We start from the raw sequence: 19564 nt of genomic DNA, 5'->3' as shown, positions 1-19564 counted from the left end.
TCAGAATTGTCTTGCATTGATCAGAATAGCTAAGTCATTCACAATTGATCATCTTAAAATCTTGCTGTTACTGTGTACAATATTCCCTAGTTTTCTCACTTTACTTCACATCAAATCGTATAAGTGTTCCCAGGTTTTTCTAAAAACATCCTCCTTGTAATTTCTTATAGCACAATACTATTCCATCACAATCATATACTACATTTTGTTTGTCCATTCCCCAGTTGATGGGCATCCCCATAATTTCCAGTTAGGACTCCTTTTCTATTTCCTTCCTTTGATTCCTTGCCACCTCTGTGTTCTATGAATGGAAACCACCATTCAGTCATTCATGCATTCAACAAATATTTGTTTAGCCGCTGCCATGACCCTCCTCTTCCTGCCTTTCCTGTTAGTCTTTAGCACCATTATCTCCTGTATCCAATCATATCTGTATCCAGTCAGGCATCAAGTCCCATTTATTCTACCCTAGTAAAGTTTCTTCCATAATTCCATAGCTTTCTATTCTGTAGACACCCTAGTTCCATCTCCTGTCTCTTCACACTTGGAGAGAAGGTAATGGTGATAGAGTGGGAAGAGTTTAGGATTTTTTTTTAAAGCAATCAATGTTAAGTAACTTGCTCAAGGTTACCCGGCCAGTTATTTCTGGGTGTGGTGCTAAGTATCTGAGCCCAGATTCAATCCCCAGGTCATCCCGACTCTGGAGCCAGTGCTCTTACTCACTGAGACATCTGGCCATCCCAACACTTTGCTTCTATTGTCTAGAGCAGGGATGGGGAATCTGCGGCCTCGAGGCCACATGTGGCTTTCTAGGTCCTTGGGTGCGTCCTTTTGAGTCCAAATTCTATAGAATAAATCCTTTTATGAAGGGGATTTGTTCTGTGAAGTTTGGATTCAGTCAAAGGGCTGCACTTGAGGACCTAGAGGGTCACATGTGGCCTCAAGGCTGCAGGTTCCCCACCCTTGGTCTAGAGTGATAAATCACAGGACTAGTAGTGTTCATCCTCCTTCCATAGCTTTGATTCCTGGCTATAAGAATAGGCATAGATACATTATCATCTAAATTAATGACTGTAGGAGGAAACCCACAGGGAAAGAAGGCCCTGAGTTATTTTCCCCTCACTAATGAAAATAGTGGTGGCCCATTAAAACAGAAATAGATCTTGCCCTGGAAATGGAGAGTTGTGTTGTACCCTCACTTGCTGACATACAGCCTCTTCTTGAAGACCTCTGGTGGGAGAGGAGCCAGTACTCATGGTCAGTATACAGTGATTTGAGAGCAGCACAGCAAATTAAAAAAAAAAAACACATTGGCCTTTGCAACAGAAAATCTCAGTTCAAATCCAGCTCAGGTTACTTACTAGCTTTGTGACCTTGGATAAGTCACTTTAATCATTTTTTATGTCCAACTTTTTTTCAGTCTGGTAAAAATCCTTGTCAGAATGTTTTAAAAATCATAAACTAAAAATACTTAGGATATGAAGGAAACCCAACTATATCAAAATTCAGTTAGTAAAATATTATACTAATTCACAGCCCCCCTATAATCTATCAATGGGCATCTCATGGATCTGTGGACCCAGGTTAAGAGCCTGTGTATTGGATATTAATTTTAGTTCTAAATCTATAACCTTATGGTATTGTTGCCAGTTTTCTCATAAAACCTAGATAGCATGGCATAGTAGAAAGAGTCCTGGATCTGAAATCAAGGGAATTGAATTAGAATCTCAGCAGCTCCTCACTGGGTATTTGATCTTGAGTATTCCTTTAATCTCTGCATGCTTCATTTACCCCATCCATGAAATGAGGTAATTGGACTATAAGGTGATCTTTAAGGGCCTTTTTAAGTTTTAAATTCTACAATTCCATTGAGATTTTTTTGTTTTTTTTTTTTGTTTTGTTTTTACAAATTATTGTGAAGGAATATATAGGTTGGGTAACAATATATAAACATTTTACCTAAAATATTTTGTCATCCTGAAAAAAAGTCAAAATATTTGATTGTCTAGTTTTTCATGAGGAAAAAAAACAAAAAATAAGAGGAAAAGACCTTTTTATTCTCTTTTTGGTAGTTTTTCATTTTTTCTGGGTTATTAAAGCTGTAAGCAGTATTGTACCTGAATATCTTCAGTGGCTACCTGCCCACTTTCTTCATCTTAGAGCTCAGGATCTTAATTTTGTACTGTAGGAAACTGAGACTCAGAAGGCAAAATAATTTCTTCCAAGTTCCATTGTCCTAAGTCGCATCTTATATAGAGAATACACTGAAGTATTATGCCTGATAATCTTGTTGAGGCGTGAGACCCAAACTGATTCTCTGTCATCTCTGGCCAGTTACCAAGAGTTGACCCATTCCTTGGGGTTCAGCTTAACCTATGCCCAGTTATTGGCAAGGAAAATAATATAAATAATCTAAAATAAACCCGAGAACACTTGGATGCTCTGCAATTCCTAGGTTGTAGAAGATAATACAATTGAGATGATGCCCATTTAGTACTATCCTCATACACAAATTAATTTACCCAGTGACTATGAAAAAATAATGTTTTAAATGTGAAATTTTGGCTTTTATTATCAACGTCTCTAATCTAAAAGGGTCCATATTAATCTGAGAAGCGCAATTTTAGTATTTTCCAAGTGTTTGCATTTCTAGTAACAGTCTTGTCATATCAAAGATGTTTGCCTTTTAGTATTCTGTGTTCTTAAAATCAGTCATGTGCTTGGGACCGGTCTTTCCAACATGCTGAAAGGCTTCAGAACATCCTGGCACTGCAAAATATCATTAGCGTTACACAACAGTTCAGACACAGGGTGTGTCATCCCTGCTTCTTCTTTGAGGCTTAGTCCTTGGTCTTCCGCCTATGCTCCATCCTTTGCCCTTGGACCACCCCTCTGGTTTGTTCAGTGATCCAGTGGGGACTAGAGCATTTTGCTATAAATGCCCAGTGTAATCTTCGACTTTTATTCTTGTTATTAGAAAGCAAGAGGGAATAAAGGTCAGGGTTTTCGCTGGCAGGCTGTCTGATTTTTTTCACTCAGCAATCACATATTAAGAGGAGCTAGTTCATCTGTCTGCGGGCTTAGGCTTCAACAGCATAAGCTGTCAGACTAACATTGATTGAAGGTGGACCGGGAGGGGGAAGCGCATCTGTCCAATGGCTGGCTCGCCATTGGCTTCTTATTACAGCATTCTCCCCTGAGACACACCCTGCATGCTCATTCACCTACCTCCTCCTCCTCTTCTTCCCTCCCCTTCTTTTCCTACCCCTTCATTACTGATTCACAGCAAGAGGCAGCAGCAGCAGCAGCCCTGCTTGTCACGAATCAAGGATTGCAATGAGCTCATCCTTTTCTCCTTCCAGCCTCACAACTGCCTTAGCTTTCTGGCTCCTGCTGCTGCTGTCTGCTCACTTATACACAAATACACACATGCATACACACTCACACCCTAGGCCCTGCTAAGTGGCTTTGTCATTTTATTTTTTGTTTTTTGTTTTTAGACCTGAACTCTTGTGCATTCACACTTGGCTGTTTTCTTAGCTTCACTGGCTCTCACTGTTTTATATTTAGATCAACGTTTGATTTTTTGTTTTGCTTTGCCAATCTACTCCGGGGCTTCTGAACAGTGGATGGTTGGCTTTTCTTGTGGCTAGAGTCAAAATGCTCTTCTCAAGACGTTAGCTGGCAATTCCCACCACATTCAGGCGTGTACAACATCTTCTAGAGGAGACCTTAGATTGTCTCCCTTCCTCCTGTAGTTCTTCAGACTGTGGATAGAGAGACCAAGTCTTCTCATTCTGGATACTTACCTCTTACTGCTCATGGAAGAAGGGGTGCCCTGCCCAGCCCCAGCTGCTAAGCTCACACCTCCTGTCAAAAAGTCCCAGGACATGCACGACGAAAGGAGCAAGCTGGTGAATGAGTACGCATGCCGAGTGCTGGAGCTTCTGGGGATGGGCCATCGCCTGTTTGTGCCCCGGCTTCTGGCGGTGAGACCACTTTTTATTGAACTTCATTTTTAGGAAATCTGTCACCATTTTTGCCTAGGAGAATCCCCTGCAACCCTGGACGAGGCTTGTGGTTTCTTCTGTTTTTTCTTCTTTTTACCCACCCTACCTTGAAGGAATTGCTGAATGGCCATTATCCTTCTGGCCAAGGACTGCCAAGGGGCCCCATTCCTGAACCTGGTCCATGCCACTCCTTAATTGGCAGGAGGGGATCATAGCTCAGGAGGGCTGTATCCCAAAGGCTATTTGCTTAGAGCATGGAATCCTCTTCCTGGGTTTTAACTCCATGTTAGCAAGTGTATTTCTGTGGTTTGCTACATTAGATGATAAAGCAGAATGCACCCATGCTTGATATGAGTTCTGTTATTCATGTATCTAAAAGCTGAATTTAAAAGCCAACATTATAACTAGTCATCTGAACCAGTAACATCTTGGGTTGTTTGCATTTAATCATTCTATTTGGTCGCTAACTTGGATTTTTGTGAGGGATTGGGGGGATGTCTAAAAATACCTGGTCAGGAAATAGTTAAAGATGCTTTTATCTACTGGGACAACTGAACTGAGGATCTTTGAAATGGTCTGAAGCCAATATTTCACAAATGGTACTGAGAAGTCTGACTTTCTTATCACTGATATTGCCAAATGAGAGGGGAAGAAAAACCATATCCTCCTTCCTCCCCACAAAGAGTTAAATTTAAGTAGTAGCAATGGTGATGCAGGATTATTACCCATTTCCCTTCAGTGGTTTGGTAACTACACCTTGCCACCATTCTGTCATGTCTACGGTAGTTCGACACCCACTGTTATTTGGTAATTGGACCAGAATAATTGACTCTGCCTATTTTGCATGATACAGCTCAATGGGATTCCAGATTGCTAGACTTCTGTTCTTTTGGAACCCTTTCACTACTAGAGTGATTTTACTGAATTTCACCCATATCTTGCTGTTGATTTACCTCTGCCCTTCCATCATCTCCCTTGCCCTGTAGCTCTATAGGTGGATGACTAGCAAACATGCAGTTATAGTTATTGAAAGGTTTGTTTGCCAAAATCCTGTACCTTGTATGTCTTGAGATGGAGACACCTAGTTAGATTCTCGGATTTTGGACAATTTTGATTTATTTTAAGTCATCAAGCATTTGAGAAATCCCTTATATGCAAGGAAGGCTATGTGCTACATTTTAATGTGTTGGAGATTTTGCAGCAATTTTGTCTGAGATGTATAATTCCATTTTCATTTGTGCGACAAATAAAAAGAACCCACTATATGTGGTCTTCTCCCCAGTCCAGATGCCCCATTTATCTATTAAATTTCTGTTTTCATGAACCTTAATTTTATAATTAAATAGGAGATACAGATTCATTGTTTTATTAGAAAATAATTTTAAAGGAGCATTAGGAACAAGCATCTTTGATACTTAAGAGTATAAAGTTATGAAAACCCAGCAAATTCTTATCATTCCACGGTGGGGAAGGAAGTATTAGTAATTTGGGTCTTGTTCTATGTAACCATTTTTTCAAAAAGTATTCGAACTCTATGACCCGACAGTCTTTGATATAAGCTCTTCAGAAAACAGAAGGTCCTTCTTTCATTGCTTTCTGTATTTTAAGATATTGTAAAGTAAAATAAAACTTGATAGCCAAAGCTTCCTTCATGTTGGTATCTGCTTTTAGGATAAAAACTTTCTCTAGTTAGCATCAACTACGAGTAACTTTCTATAGGGCATAGTTTGGGTTCCACTCTGTTAGTTTTGTGAAGGAGGCCCATTCACCTCACATTTTCCTGCTACACAGAGTTTGTCATTGACAGTTTGGGATATTGTGGGTATAACATCCATTTGGTCATTTGGGGTTTTGATGCCAACAGACTGAGGAACAGCTACTCGCTACCATCACTTCATATGTAAAGCTTGCGGAAAGGCATCTCTAGAACTGCATGAGTCTCTTCCACAGGGTTGCACTTGAGAAAGATCAATGGGAGAACCATGTTGCCTCTCATATTGAGCATCAGATATTTAGTAACATGGCTTTTGAGTTGGGTGATGCTGTCCCTCTGAGTTGCTATTCTCTATAACCTGTGCCAGTGGGAGGTTCAGTTGTTCAGCCTTGTCTTACTGAACTGGCTAATGATGTGGGATCAATGACTAATCCTTATAGGAAAGACTTGTGAGGAATCTTGCTATGTACAGCATTGTGGTCTTTGTGCCATCAGTCAAGAGGGTATGTCCTCAAGTTTTTAGAGATTTAGAGTAACTCCTTACATTTTCAATCATATTTTAAACACAAATGAGGAGGAATTAAACCACCCTGGAAAAAATCTGGCTAATTACTTGAAGGAACCCATTCATTTTTTAAAAAATAGAAGGGCAAGCTTAAATTGTTTTTTAAAAAAAGCAGCATAAAATGGTGGGAATTTGTTAATGAATGAGGTAAGGTACTATGAATTTTTAACTTTGAACCTTATTCGTTGTTTAAAATTAAAAGTATCCTATCACAAATACACAGCGTTCTGTATGTGGCTAAAAAAGATACCCATAGAAAGACTCACTTCCTTTTTAGACAAATTTGAGATTTCATTGTGTCACTTTTTAGAAATGGGCCAAATGATGGCTTTTAGAAACTGCTTATAAAGAAGTTAACATTAGATATTCCTCTTCATAAGGAAGGCTCCAATGGATGGACTCACCCAATTATATATTGTTGACAAGTAATAAAAAAAAAAATAGCAAAAACAACAACAACAACAACAAAACCCAACCCCCAACCCAAAATTCTGTTACCTCTACTATGATCCAAGGAACTCCCTGGGATGCTCATTGGGTTTGGGATAGCCCTATTCAAAAGAAAAACTAGAAGTGTCCAAGGCTGAAGATTACACTCTCCTGAGTTAATTTGCAAATCTGTTTTTTGCAAAATTTCATTTTAAATGCATTAGGTTGGGGGAGGGGATATTAGATGGAGTGACTCATTACTTAAAGAAGTCCAGTGATGAAGCCAGTTGTGAAACAATATTTTTGCAGAATGAATGAATGATGACTTCCTATCTCTCTGGTAAATATAGATTTTCATATATTAGATCAGTATAAAATGGAGTATACCTCCATATGTCTGTGCTTTCTCCTTTTAGATGATGCTCTACAAATGAACTACAAGGAAATTAACATCCATCTTGCCTATTCTTGATCATTTTGAATACTTTCTACTTCTCTTTATAACATATCACAGTGATGTAGAGACATGCTATCTTGTCTACATTTGGGACTTGTCTTAGACTAGCCTATTAATCCAGTCACAGACCTGGTACATAGTAGGTGTGGAATAATAATAAAAAATGCTTATTAATTGATTGATTTCATTTTAAATTTCTACTTAAATGTAGGAAGGAGTAGTATTTGAGACTATCATTGTTAATTATTTTATCATATCATCATTTGATGCCAGATAAGTGAAAAATTTCTAATAATCCACAAGAGCAAATATAACCCTTTGATCCTATAAAAAGAGTAAATAAAATATCTCTCATTTACTTTGACTTTCCTATTTTTTTTTCTGTTGAATTATTTCAAGGGTATGGGAATAGAAAGAGGGGTGTTAGCATATTCTGTCTATAGTTTTAAGGTATATCCATTCTAGTGCTTTATCCCAAAACCATAATAGGCCTTTTCTGGGGGTTGAAGCAAACTACTGTGTTCTTTTCCTTACTATAACTCCTTTAGCTCTGGTTAACATTATCTTTTATTAGCATACTTCAGCAAATAAAAATACTTTGGTAAAATGGAGAAATGAGTGGGCCACCAATTTTTTTTTCACTTTAGAGTACAAATACACACAACGAAAATGTTCCCTGAGTGCTGTGCTGAGGGCAATGTAGACAAATCCTAATTAAGTATTTTCAATTGGAAGAGCATCCTGTTTAGTTTTAATCGATTTCCTTTCCTATGGTGACAGTAACTAGAAAGCAGTAATCCAAGAATCAACTAACCTGTTTGAACTTACTTATTTGGTTGCTGAAATATCAGTCTTTATGTTTTGGGGGATATATTCTAAAGCTCAGAAGTTATCACCAGAGCGAATCAAGGGTAGCAAATCTCTATCCATTGATAAGTTGAGTATTAATTCTCATATTATCGTAAAAGTAGTTTTCTGCTCTTAAGAATGACACCTGTTGCTACAGTTGCTACATTACTAATTACCCATGTTTCCCTGATAATAAGACACTGTCTTATTATTTTTTTGGACAGAAAAACACCAGAGGGCTTATTTTCAGGGGAGGGCTTATTTTAATGAACATTGACAGCAATTTTAATAAACAGGTAAATGTGAACAAAAAAATGTACCTTTATTCAATAAGCAAATCACTGGGGAAGAACAGGATGACGCGCTCACTGCTGCAGCTCTGATTGGATGCAGCTTGGAGCGCGGCGTGCGTTTCACGGGGGGGGAGGGGGATGGTGCATACAGAGGGTACCGTAATGTAGCGTGTAGCGCAGGGGATCACCTTCACTACAGTAGCAATCTCAATAGGGCTTATTTTCGGGGGAGGGCTTATTTTAGAGGAATCTTACACAGTAAGGGGAGGGCTTATTTTCGGGATAGGTCTTATTATCGGGGAAACACGGTATTATGCAAATACCACCATCTCCAGGAGGTCTTTCTAATTCTGCCTAGCTGCTAGGGCCTTCTCTCTAAGGCTGCTTTTTGCTTTTCATCCACTCTTTATCTTAGATACATACCCATGGAGGCAGCTAGGTAGCATAGTGGACAGAGTATCAGACCTGGAGTCTGTAAGATCTGGGTTCAAATTCTATCTTAGACACCTAATGAACCATTTGACCCTGGGAAACTCAATTTAACCTCTCAGCTTGGGTTTCCTCATCTGTAAAAGGGAGATAGCAGCATCTGTTTGGCAGGATTGTTACAAAGATTAAATGAGATATTATATGTAAAGCACTTTGTAAACTTTAAAGTCTTAAATAAATGCTGTCATCATCATCATTTATAGTCTCTTCTCCACTCGAATGTAAACTCCTTGAGGTCAGGGACTTTTTTGCTTTTTTTACATTTCTAGTACCTGGCTCATAGTACTTAATAAATGCTTATTGATTGATTACATTAGAGAGCTGTTATTGTTTTGAGAGATATTTTTTTCTGAATCTTAGCTTAACAGGTGAAATGAGTTCCACACAATTTCCTTGGGTTTCTTTTTAGTTACATGTGGACAGATCTGTAATGTCATTGGTGTGGTTACTACCTCTACTAGTGCAGATTGGAATCCCTATGTATCCCCATAACCTATGTGATTCTTACTCATATCTTTGTATAAATCCTCCCTAGACAAACTGTGAAACATGCTCTAGGCTGTTCCTTGGCTCCTTTAATGTTTTCCGGACGACCATTGTAGCTGTCAGCTGGTCATCTGATTTTTTTCTCATTCTCACTGAATTACTGGTCTACCCCCTTTTCCTTTAAGATACAGAAAACACTGTGACTTAGCTTGATACTCTACTTGAGGTTTTAGGCCCCTTATTCAAACTAACATTTATTTGATGCCATTTTATTAAATATTTGGTAATATACCTAAACCAAAAGAGAGTAGCTTATTAAATTATTACTTCCATAAAGGATAGGAGTCACCTCAGATACAGGCCAGGTTGGGACATGGAAAGTTAACCCCTTATGATTTTTTTTTCAGTTAATTGTAGGGCACAGTGACAATACAACTTCAGAGAGAGAGAGAGAGAGAGAGAGAGAGAGAGAGAGAGAGAGAGAAGATAGAATGCGCAAGCATTTATTGGTCCTTACTGTGTGCCAGGCACTGTGTTAAGTACTGAAGATACAAATAATACAGAGCTAAGTCAGCTAGGTAGTGTAGTGGATAGAGTAGCAAGCCTAGATTCAGAACAGTTCAAATTTAGGCTCTAACATTTACCTGGATAAGTCACTTAACCTCTGTTGGCCTCAGTCTTTTCATCTGTAAAATGGGGGTAATAGCCCCTACTTCCCAGGGTTGTTGTGAAGATCAAATGAGATAATGTTAAAATGCTTAGCATATTGCCTATGTTATGGGTTAGTTATCATCATCCTCATTAAGTAAAAGCAAGTGAGATGATTCTTGCCCTCAAGGAGCTTACGTTTTAAATAGGAAAAATCAGCAAGCACATAAAAGAGTGGTGTACAGTAGAGCAGGGAACATTCTGTGCAGAACCAAAGTGTGGTAGCCATGTTGTAGTGATGACCAGGGAGTCTTTGAGAGCTTAGGTTAGAGAAAGCAAAGGCTAACTCATCTGAGTTAGGGATTCAGGAGTGGAGCTTTTCGTGGTTTCATGGCAGGAAGAAGATGAGAATATGAGCCAGAGAGCAGAATGACATGATATGGAGATAGAAAACAGAAATTGAAAATTAAAAAGAAATAGCACAAGAAAGAACCTAAAAAGCAGGGCTCCAAGCCTTTCTTTTCTCCTAGTTTCTTTCCTCTGTTTTCCTCGATTTCTTTGTCTGTAAAGCAGGGATACTAATAGCACCTACCTCCCAGGGTTGTTGTAAGGATCAAATGAGGTGATAATTGGACAAACAGCAATCCAGCTGGTAACAGAGGAGGAATGTCCATGAGCAGATGGACACAGAGATAGTAGGAAAAGGCCTATTCTAGAACCTAGCATCTTTTATTGTTTTTGTTTATTTTTTTTTCCTTTGGGCATAGTGGGGTGGAAAGGCAATCAGGGTCAAGTGACTTGCCCAGGGTCATCCAGCTAATAAGTGTCTGAAGCTGGATTTGAACTCAGGGCCTCCTGACTCCAGGGCCAATGCTCTATCCACTACACTACCTAGCTGCCCCCATTCCTTATATTTACCTGAAATCTCTATGGGCGTAATGGACTATAGACTGTGCAGTATATGGGAATGGAATGTGGATGTCCCAAGCAACTTTCAGTATATCTTAGAAGCTGATATTTTAGGTAGAGAAGTATTCTTTGGTACCCAAGTTCAGTCAGTCCAATATATATCAGTGATATCTTCCAAATGGTATATGTTGCAGAGGTGACACCCAAGACAGTGCTAAACCTTTCCCAACTACCTCTGTGTCCAGATGGGCACTTAAGCTTAATTTTCAACGACCACCACCGTCATTAGCTCTGTTCTCTGGTTACAGGATTATGGACTTGATCTGGTTGCTTATGAAATCCTGCCCAATTGAATTTGTATTTGTTTCAGTTCAATGTTACTGTAAATTGAAATGGAGGTTGGGGAGGGGCAGGAATCCAGAGGAATTCGCCACAGGAAAAGCAGTAGGATCAGGGCTACTAGATGCCAGGCTATTGGATGTCACTCATGCCCTGCCAAGAGCAAGAATGTGTTGGCTTCATATGTGTGTGTGTGTCTGTATTCTCTTAAACATAGATTTTATGTTAATTTAGCAAATTTTACCTGTGTTTATAATGTAATTTAATTGGCAACAAATTTTAACATAACGTATAGTCTTATGGCTTCCAGTTTCTATGGTTTTGACTTTTTATTTCTTTTCTCATTCTTCTCTTTAATTACAATTAGCCATCGACTGCTTTGAAGAACATTTTCTTTTGGCTTATATATTCTCTGTCTGAACTTCATTTTAATTCATGCCATTTGAAATGAAAATTATTTATGTGTTGTCTTAAGGAAGTATTTTCAGTATTAAAATATGTAAGTATGTTTTTTCTCTAGATGTAAATTTTGTATAATTAACTTAGCAGTGAGGTTTAAATCTCATTTCACAACCATTTTCCTAGTGTTCTAAATGAGATTACAATGTGTTAGGTAGTTTTCTAAATCTCCTCCCTCTTCTTTTAACTTTTTAAACTTCTTATGGAGGTCTTTCAGAAGGACTGGGATCACCCTGGTTGTGTCTTCCCACATCTTCAGAAGACCACCCTGAACCACCCCCCCAAAAAAAACCAGAATTACAGATTAGTCTTAAAATACCAGAGTCTTCTTCCCAAGACTTTTTCTTTACTCCTAGCCTATGTCTGGGAAAGCCTTTGGAGAATGAACTTTTTTGACTTTGATCTGTCATAGGACAAGCATGATAATTTGTTAGAGCCTTCTCATATTGCTTCTTCAAATGAGATTTCTGGGTGTATGCAATCAATTTAGGCTCATGGCAGAGAGGATAGGTGTGTTTCTCCATCTAAAGAATGGGTTTAGAAACTTTGTAACATTGACTGTTCAGGAAAATATATCATCTTTATAATTGTTATCATGAATATAGACGAAAATATCATGATTTCCCTTGGAAATATGTTACAGACATCCAAGGAAGACCTTCTGCAGGCCGACTTTGAAGGGGCTTTAAAGTTTTTCAGAGTCCAACTTCCAAAGAGGTACAGAGCAGAAGAAAATGCCCGGAGATTGATGGAACAAGCATGTAACATTAAGGTAAGATGCCTCACTTTCATTTCCTGACTGTTACCTGTAGTATCTATTTACTGAATAAAGGTAGAATTTGAAGAATGGCAAGAGGACTTGAAGAGAGATATTAAATTGTTCCTTTGTGAGTTGCTGGATTTTGACTAGATTGATGGAGAAAAATATTACACTTGGCCTTGGTTTTCTGGTGGTCTGCTTTGTCCTAATAGAATGTACTTTTTTTTAGAGTGAAGGATCTATATCACAAAAACATTTAGGTTCTTAAAGAGATTTCTATCAGGTTGGTGGCTTTTTGTGAGGAACAGCAGGTCCAGCTAGTGACAACAGGAAATCAAAGATGTGCCCAATAGGTTAGGGCCTTGAGTGGGCTGCTGTGATGGCGGTTTCCATAGCAGCAGACTTGATGTTCCGCTTTCACCATCTGGCTTAACAGTGTTCAGGGCAACAAAAAAGAGCATACCTATGCAGTTCTTCACACTCTGTGAAAAATCTAAAAAGATTTGAGCACCTAATTATCTGATTTCTGCCTCCATCCATCCCATGTGTATTGAAATTATTGTGAGTACATTGATCAGGGAAATCTGATTGCATTTAAAAACATACACACACTAATATTTTAATACTGGGCTAGAATGGGTTCCACACATTTATCCACCTAGGTATTTGGATTATTAAGTGACAGTGAGGATGAGAATGAATTTCTCTAGATAGCAATGTTCGTATCTTGAACTTTAAAATGATGAGACCTCAAGCTTTCACCCAGCCATATCCCTCTGCCTCTACATGAGATGTGCCTAAACTGACACTAGACAGAGTTCTCCATTTACCTGTTAGACGTTCCATGGGATTTTTTAAATAATGGATCACAAAATATTAGTCCTTAGAGGGACTTTAGAGATAATCTAACTCCCATTTTACTACCCAACTTTACACAGACTTGATGATGTTTTATGTATGTATATAAACATATATGTGTATATATGTGTATGTGTATATGTATAGAAACATACACATATTGGATGGATGGGTGGATGGATGTATGGATGGATGGATCCACAGACATAAAAGATGTCCCAGAAATCTTAGAAAGTCAGGACTATGGGACTTTTGGAACTCCCTGTATATGTGCAATGGTGTCTCACGTGAGCCCTACTATTTTGATTGCAGTTTTTTTCTTGTCAGTTACTTAATTTCCTCTCAAATTAAGGAAATATTCTATGTTTCTAACAACTAATTTATTGCCCATTTTCAGTCGACCACTTTTTAATTTTAAGTCTTCAGCAGTACTGATGGCAAACCATCATCATCATCTTAGCCTGTGAACTTCTAGTTCAGATCATCCCACGAGTTGTCTAAAGGCTAGAGGTCTTCCTGAAGGTCTTTTGACATTCTCTGGGTACCATGACAGCACCTGTGTAGTACAACACATATACTCATTCATTCTACAGGACAGACCCACTTTCCTTTTTTGATTATACATTTTCTGGGTAACATCTTCTATATTACTTTTTGCATACAAATTATCATTAGCAAAATACTGCAATCTGTGCACATCTACCGTATGCCTCTCAGTTGCTTTTGGGGTAAAGCTTTTGGAGCTACTGGAAACATATTTTGTGGGACAAATTAAAGCATTTATCTCAAAAGTAAAATGGTGGGAAAATAAAGGTCTACTGGTAAGAATTTTTAAAAGGCATATTTTCAAAGGAAATTTTTCTTCCAAGCAATAGAGGATTAAAGAGACTAAAAACCAGGAATGTATATCCAAGATTTCCAAAGCTGCAGGGGATTGCTTTTTCACAGTAGAACTGAAGAGTCTTTGTAGGGAGCAGAGGTAGCCAGTGATTACCAAGTGAGGAAAATAGGATTCACAAGAAGTAGAAATAGCAAGTGTTGTTGAATAGACCTAAAATATGGTTTGAAAAAAAAATGCCCAAGGTAAAAGTGTTATATGAAGGCTAGGTAATTTATTTAATTATAACCCACCATAAATAAAATGTTTATGGTTATACTTTTCCCCAAGGTATTTGGAGTCCTTCCCACAGGTAGTATCTTCTTTTTTGCATATAATATCCACAAAAATTGATCAGATGGGGAAACTTAGGGAGGGAAAATGTGAGCATCTTGTCCTCATCAGAGATATGTGTCTCCTGACTACATTTTCCTTGATTATGTGAGATCTGGCTACTGCAACTTAGTGAAGACATCAGAGGCAGAGGCATGTCATGTAATAATGGAAGCATTATTATAGGTAAGGATATAGGTAAGGATGAGAGTCAGAGTTGCTAATACACTGGAATGTGCCAGTTATTTTAAAGAGATGATGCTTGCTTTATAGGAAGGAGGTGTAGGTAGGCAGGCAGCCTGGTATAGTGGAAAGAACCATGGTTAGAGAGAGTCAAAAGACCTGAGTTCTAGTCCTGGCTGTGACCTTGGTTAAGTCACTTGCTTTCTTCAAGCCTCAGTTTCCTCATCAGTAAAATAAGGATGTTTATAACTACAGTTATAACATAAGGATGTTTATAACTCTTAGGGTTTTTGTGAGAATGAAGTGGGTTAATATATGTAAACAGCACATTGCAAAACCATGAAAACATCAACTACTGTTACTAAAGCTTCAAAATAAAGATGTTGTCATGCTTACAAGTAGGCCAGTGTTTTGATTGCCCAACTCCTTATTAATAGCCTGTTTAAGATTAATTTCAAGATTTCCATAAAAGATGACCTTAGCTATCACCTGATTTAACTTCCTCCTATTAGAGATTGTAAAACTACCACCCAGAGACCTGCTCAGTTGACTTGCTCAAAAAGTTAATTTTTTTTAAATTAAAATAATTTTTTCTGTTGTAAGAAAAGTCAGAAGAAAGACCTGGGTTCATATCTTGCCTCTGATATATGCTGGTTTTGTAATCCTGTGTGAGTCACTGACCTCTCAGAGCTGAAGGCAACTCCCTGAAAGCTGCACTTTTCTGTATTAATGAATTAATGTTCTCTCCCCCCTCTTTTTTTTTTTTTTTTTGCTTTTTTGGAGGGCAGTTGGGGTTAAGCGACTTGCCCAAAGTCACACGGCTAGTTTTTGTGTTAAGTGTCTGAAGTCAGATTTGAACTCAGGTCCTCCTGAATCCAGGGCTGCTGCTCTATTCACTGCACCACCTAGCTGCCCCAAAACAATGTTTAACACTTTTTTTTTCTTTTTGGAGAGGGGAAGGTAGGGCAATGGGGTTAAGTGACTTGCCCAAGGTCACATGGCTAGTTTTGTGTTAAATATCTGAGGCTAGATTTGAACTCAGGTATTTACTGTGCTGCCTAGCTGTCCCTGTCCTCTCTCTTTTATATGTACTGTCCATCTCTTAAAGCTGTCCTAATAAATAGGACAATCTCAGACTTGTCAGGATTCCAAAGTTACTGTATATGACAAAAGCCCTTGCATCTATGAGTATCTGCATGAATGCAAATAAGCCCATCTTTTAATTGTTGATTAGCTCAATAGTAGTACTGTATGCATGTTTATTTTTATTCAGCATTATGCTGTTTGTACTGTGCTTTTTTCCAAATATTATGGACTAGTTATGTGAATGACAAATTATTTTAATGTCTCTTTTAAATTTAATATCATTCCTATAGTTTGGTGTTATGTGGAAATTTGAAAAGATAACTTAAAGGAAAAGTATATAATAATTAGAAAGCAATGTCTCCAAAATTTTAGATTTTTTTTATGTTTAAATGAAGTTCCATATAGGCATTCTCCAAAATAGAAACTTGAAATTTAGGGGGCAGATGTTACAGAGGCTTGATTTCTCTTGGACAGAGGACACCAGCAATTAAAAGTTGATAAAATATTACAACTCAGCATAGTCTTTCAGTAATTTTTGTAACATAGGAACTTGTCAAATATTAAACCTAATATATTTCTTCTCCCGGTAAACCCATTTCTGAGCAAAATAAGTCTTGAAGAACCTGTAATTAATGTATGAAACCAAAATATTTTTACCTAAAGATTTCATGTTTGAAAGATTGTTTAGTGATAACAGAAGGCTTTTGTAAACAGGCAGAGGAGAATTCTAATTTTATCAGGAATTTAGGAGGTGGAACATGTAACCAAGAAGGAAGGAAAGAAAAGCCATTGAATAATAACTGTGAAGAGGAGGCAACAGCCAGTCTATTGTGCTCCAAGGAATAAAGAATGTGGATCCACAGGTGTGTCAGCAGGAGGAAAAATTGTACAGTGCTGGTCAGAGGAAGAAGAGGAGCAGCAGGGGAGGGTGAGGGCGGGAGTGTCTCTGATCCACTTCAGAATGCTAGCCATTTGTTGACCTGACATGAGCAATAGAGATCTGTTGCCTTCCTGGAGTGTGCCTGTAAGATATAATAGAGAATTTCCCAAGGCTTGTCAGAACACAGACTAGTGCTTACTTCTGATGCTTTATGCAGGGACAGATGTGCAGGAACCCAGGAAGCATTGTTAGGAAGTTCTTGGCAAGAAACTGAAGATCTTACAGACCCAGGTAATGTTTTCATTACTGTGGCTGATTGAAAGATGGAGCTTTAGAAGAGATACAATTTGAGGAATCAATAGTCAGTTTATGGGATTCTGGATCCAGAAATGAAAAGGATCTCAGAAACTATCTAACCCCTCACCTGTGTTTCACAAATGAGGAAAGAGATCAGGGAGGTTATAACTTGCTCGAGGTTGCATAGGGACTAAGCAACAGTGATGGGACTTGAACCAGACCACCTGACTCCAGAGCCAATATTCTTTCCACTATACCTACATAATCTTGGGAAGAAGATGGTGTCTGAGAAGGGCATCTGGATGTTTGCACTGGAGCTTAATACATAGGAACAACAGACTCTTAACCATGGTTAGTGTGAAGCTGGAGGGAGGAAGGGAGATTATAAACATATGGTTGCCTTTTCACTTTCCTAAAAATCACTTTATCTCAATGATGAAGATAAAATGGTTGAAAGGTAGCCTTGAATTATCTGAGGAAAACTCTAAGATGGTGGAAGAGGTAGTGGGAATGAAGAGGGAACAGGGTGGTAAAAGGCAGAAGAGTGTCACACTCCTCTCATTCTTATTCCTTGCCCTGCTCTGAAGATGTATTCATAAGGGACCCTCTTACCAAGAAAAATCCCAAACCCTCTTGTCACTGCTTAGTTTCTCTCATTGTCTCATCCGGACCTGTATTGATATTGTATTGATTGTATGTATATTATAATATTTTATGTTGTATTGATACAGGAGAATGCTATTATGAAAACCTCCTCCATCAATTGAAATGGGGAACTTTTCTCTCAGTGTGGTCTTGGGGACTTTCCCAGAGTTCTCTAGTAAGCTTATTTGCCCATGGCCACAGAACAAGTCTTTGACCTAGGTTTTTTTTGACTCCAAGGCCCTCTTTCCACTGTCCCCCACTGTCTCTTCCTTTACAATTACTAGATAAGAATCCCTTCTGAGGACGGATCAACACGGTTTGGTCTTGCCTCTACACAAATCATATTTTCAGTGAAAACTATCTTGAAATTAGTAATGATGGTAATAATTCCTCCTAACAAAGCTCTTTGTGTCTATACTTGTAAACATGGTGGTGTATTTATTTGCCAATGACTTTCATGCTGTGGGTAAAACAGAAAATGGAGAACATTGTGATTACAAATATTAAAATTTTGCTATTAATTTCTTTTTGCTAGGTGTCATTTATTGCTCATTATCGTTAATGTGTGGGAACAAGAATGTATTCTCCCAAACGAGTTTCCTTGGAATTAACAGTGAGGTCAACACAAAAGTTTTTGTTTAAGTTTATGGCTCTCAAATTAGTGCTTGAGTTTTCAAAACTTAAAAGATATACTTTTGATGATCAGCATCTTGGATTATTTTCCCATAAATAAAAATTGTTGCTTTTTAAGGGTAACTGCACTTGGGAACAGTTAGTTCAAAGCTTCAAAATCTTTTGGAATGGAAATGTGTATGAGTCACAGACAGGGAGAACATGGAGGTTCCGCTGTTCACCAGTTGCCAAAGAAAGTGAGCAAAGAGCAGATCTGTGGGTCTGAACATATGGAGATTTGTATTGCCTCCTTCTTCTAAGCCTCAGTCAGCATTCATTAATTCTCAGGACTTTTTGAGAACTGTGACTTCTTTTTGAGCAGAGATCAGAAAATGTCTCCATTTCCTTAAGAGAAAAATGAAAGTTCTATTGTATAGATGAATAGGGCAGGCACTAGGCCTTTCCAGACCTCATCAGCCCAATCTAGATATTCGGAAAGCTAGACACAAGGCAGCTTCCTTGTATATGTACTTCAACTTTGGTAGACTTTCCTAATCAACTCTAAATAGGAATATCTTCTGCTTTCTTAGGGTTTTATTATATCTACTTCAGCCTTTTTAAATGATCTAGTTTATTCTATTAGGAATGTTTTCACATAAACCTAAAATAGGTATTGATTATTTTGTTCCTGGCATATTTCTCACATGGGAAAGTTCCTTTTTTTTTTTACCCTCATACTAAAGCTTAAATTTCAGCTTCATACTAAAGGTTATATTTAGCTTTCTTGTGACACCATGGACTTGCTTATGAGCCATTTTCACTTGCCCTCAGGTATCTCTCCTCAAATTCTTGTTGCTTGCTTTACCAGCCACCATTTTCCTAGACTTATCCTAACTTGGAATACCAGGGGCTGCCCCAGTGAGACTCGCCACCCTAACCTCCTAGATTGTGATTCTTTAGTATCACCCTGTCTTGGAAATTAATTTCTTACTCCCAGACCTAATCTCCCTATCTGAAGAGAGGGGTGCCTTTTGGGATTACTTTTTTCTACCATTCTCAGTTCTTTTTTTTGTTGTTGTTGTTCCATCTGAAAGATCACATCCAGTTTGGAAAAGTGGTGCCCCACTCTATATGAATACAATCCACCATATAAAAGTGAAGGAGATAAATTAGTATGAAAAGTGATCCCAAAATAGAAGTCCTTTTATATTTGTGAAGAATAAATATCAAAGCAACAGGAACAAAGTGAAACCCTATTTAATTTGGATAGTTATCACTATCTTTGGATTAATTTAGCTCTTGGACCCTTTCAGCACATAACTAATAAGTAAGTGTGTCTCACACACACACACACACACACACACACACACACACACACACACACAC

General features: G+C 38.2%; 1 protein-coding gene across 6 annotated transcripts in view; it reads left to right on the top strand.

The window, feature by feature from the left end:
* The window catches only part of RABGAP1L (RAB GTPase activating protein 1 like), a 694415-nt gene that overhangs the window by 529730 nt on the left and 145121 nt on the right, over nucleotides 1–19564 (top strand). For 5 of the 6 annotated variants that reach the window (XM_069065530.1, XM_069065529.1, XM_069065528.1 and 2 more), the window contains one exon: nucleotides 12291–12419. In XM_069065530.1, coding sequence (XP_068921631.1) covers nucleotides 12291–12419 — 129 coding nt within the window. Of the gene's footprint in view, nucleotides 1–3271; nucleotides 3990–12290; nucleotides 12420–19564 lie in introns of those variants that run through there. The other variant, XM_069065532.1, reaches the window with a different exon arrangement.

Source organism: Petaurus breviceps, unplaced genomic scaffold (assembly GCF_028583685.1).
Source record: "Petaurus breviceps papuanus isolate PSGF00001 unplaced genomic scaffold, PetGlider_PUasm1.0 90692, whole genome shotgun sequence".
Taxonomy (NCBI): domain Eukaryota; kingdom Metazoa; phylum Chordata; class Mammalia; order Diprotodontia; family Petauridae; genus Petaurus; species Petaurus breviceps.
This window is presented reverse-complemented; position numbering and strand designations above follow the sequence as displayed.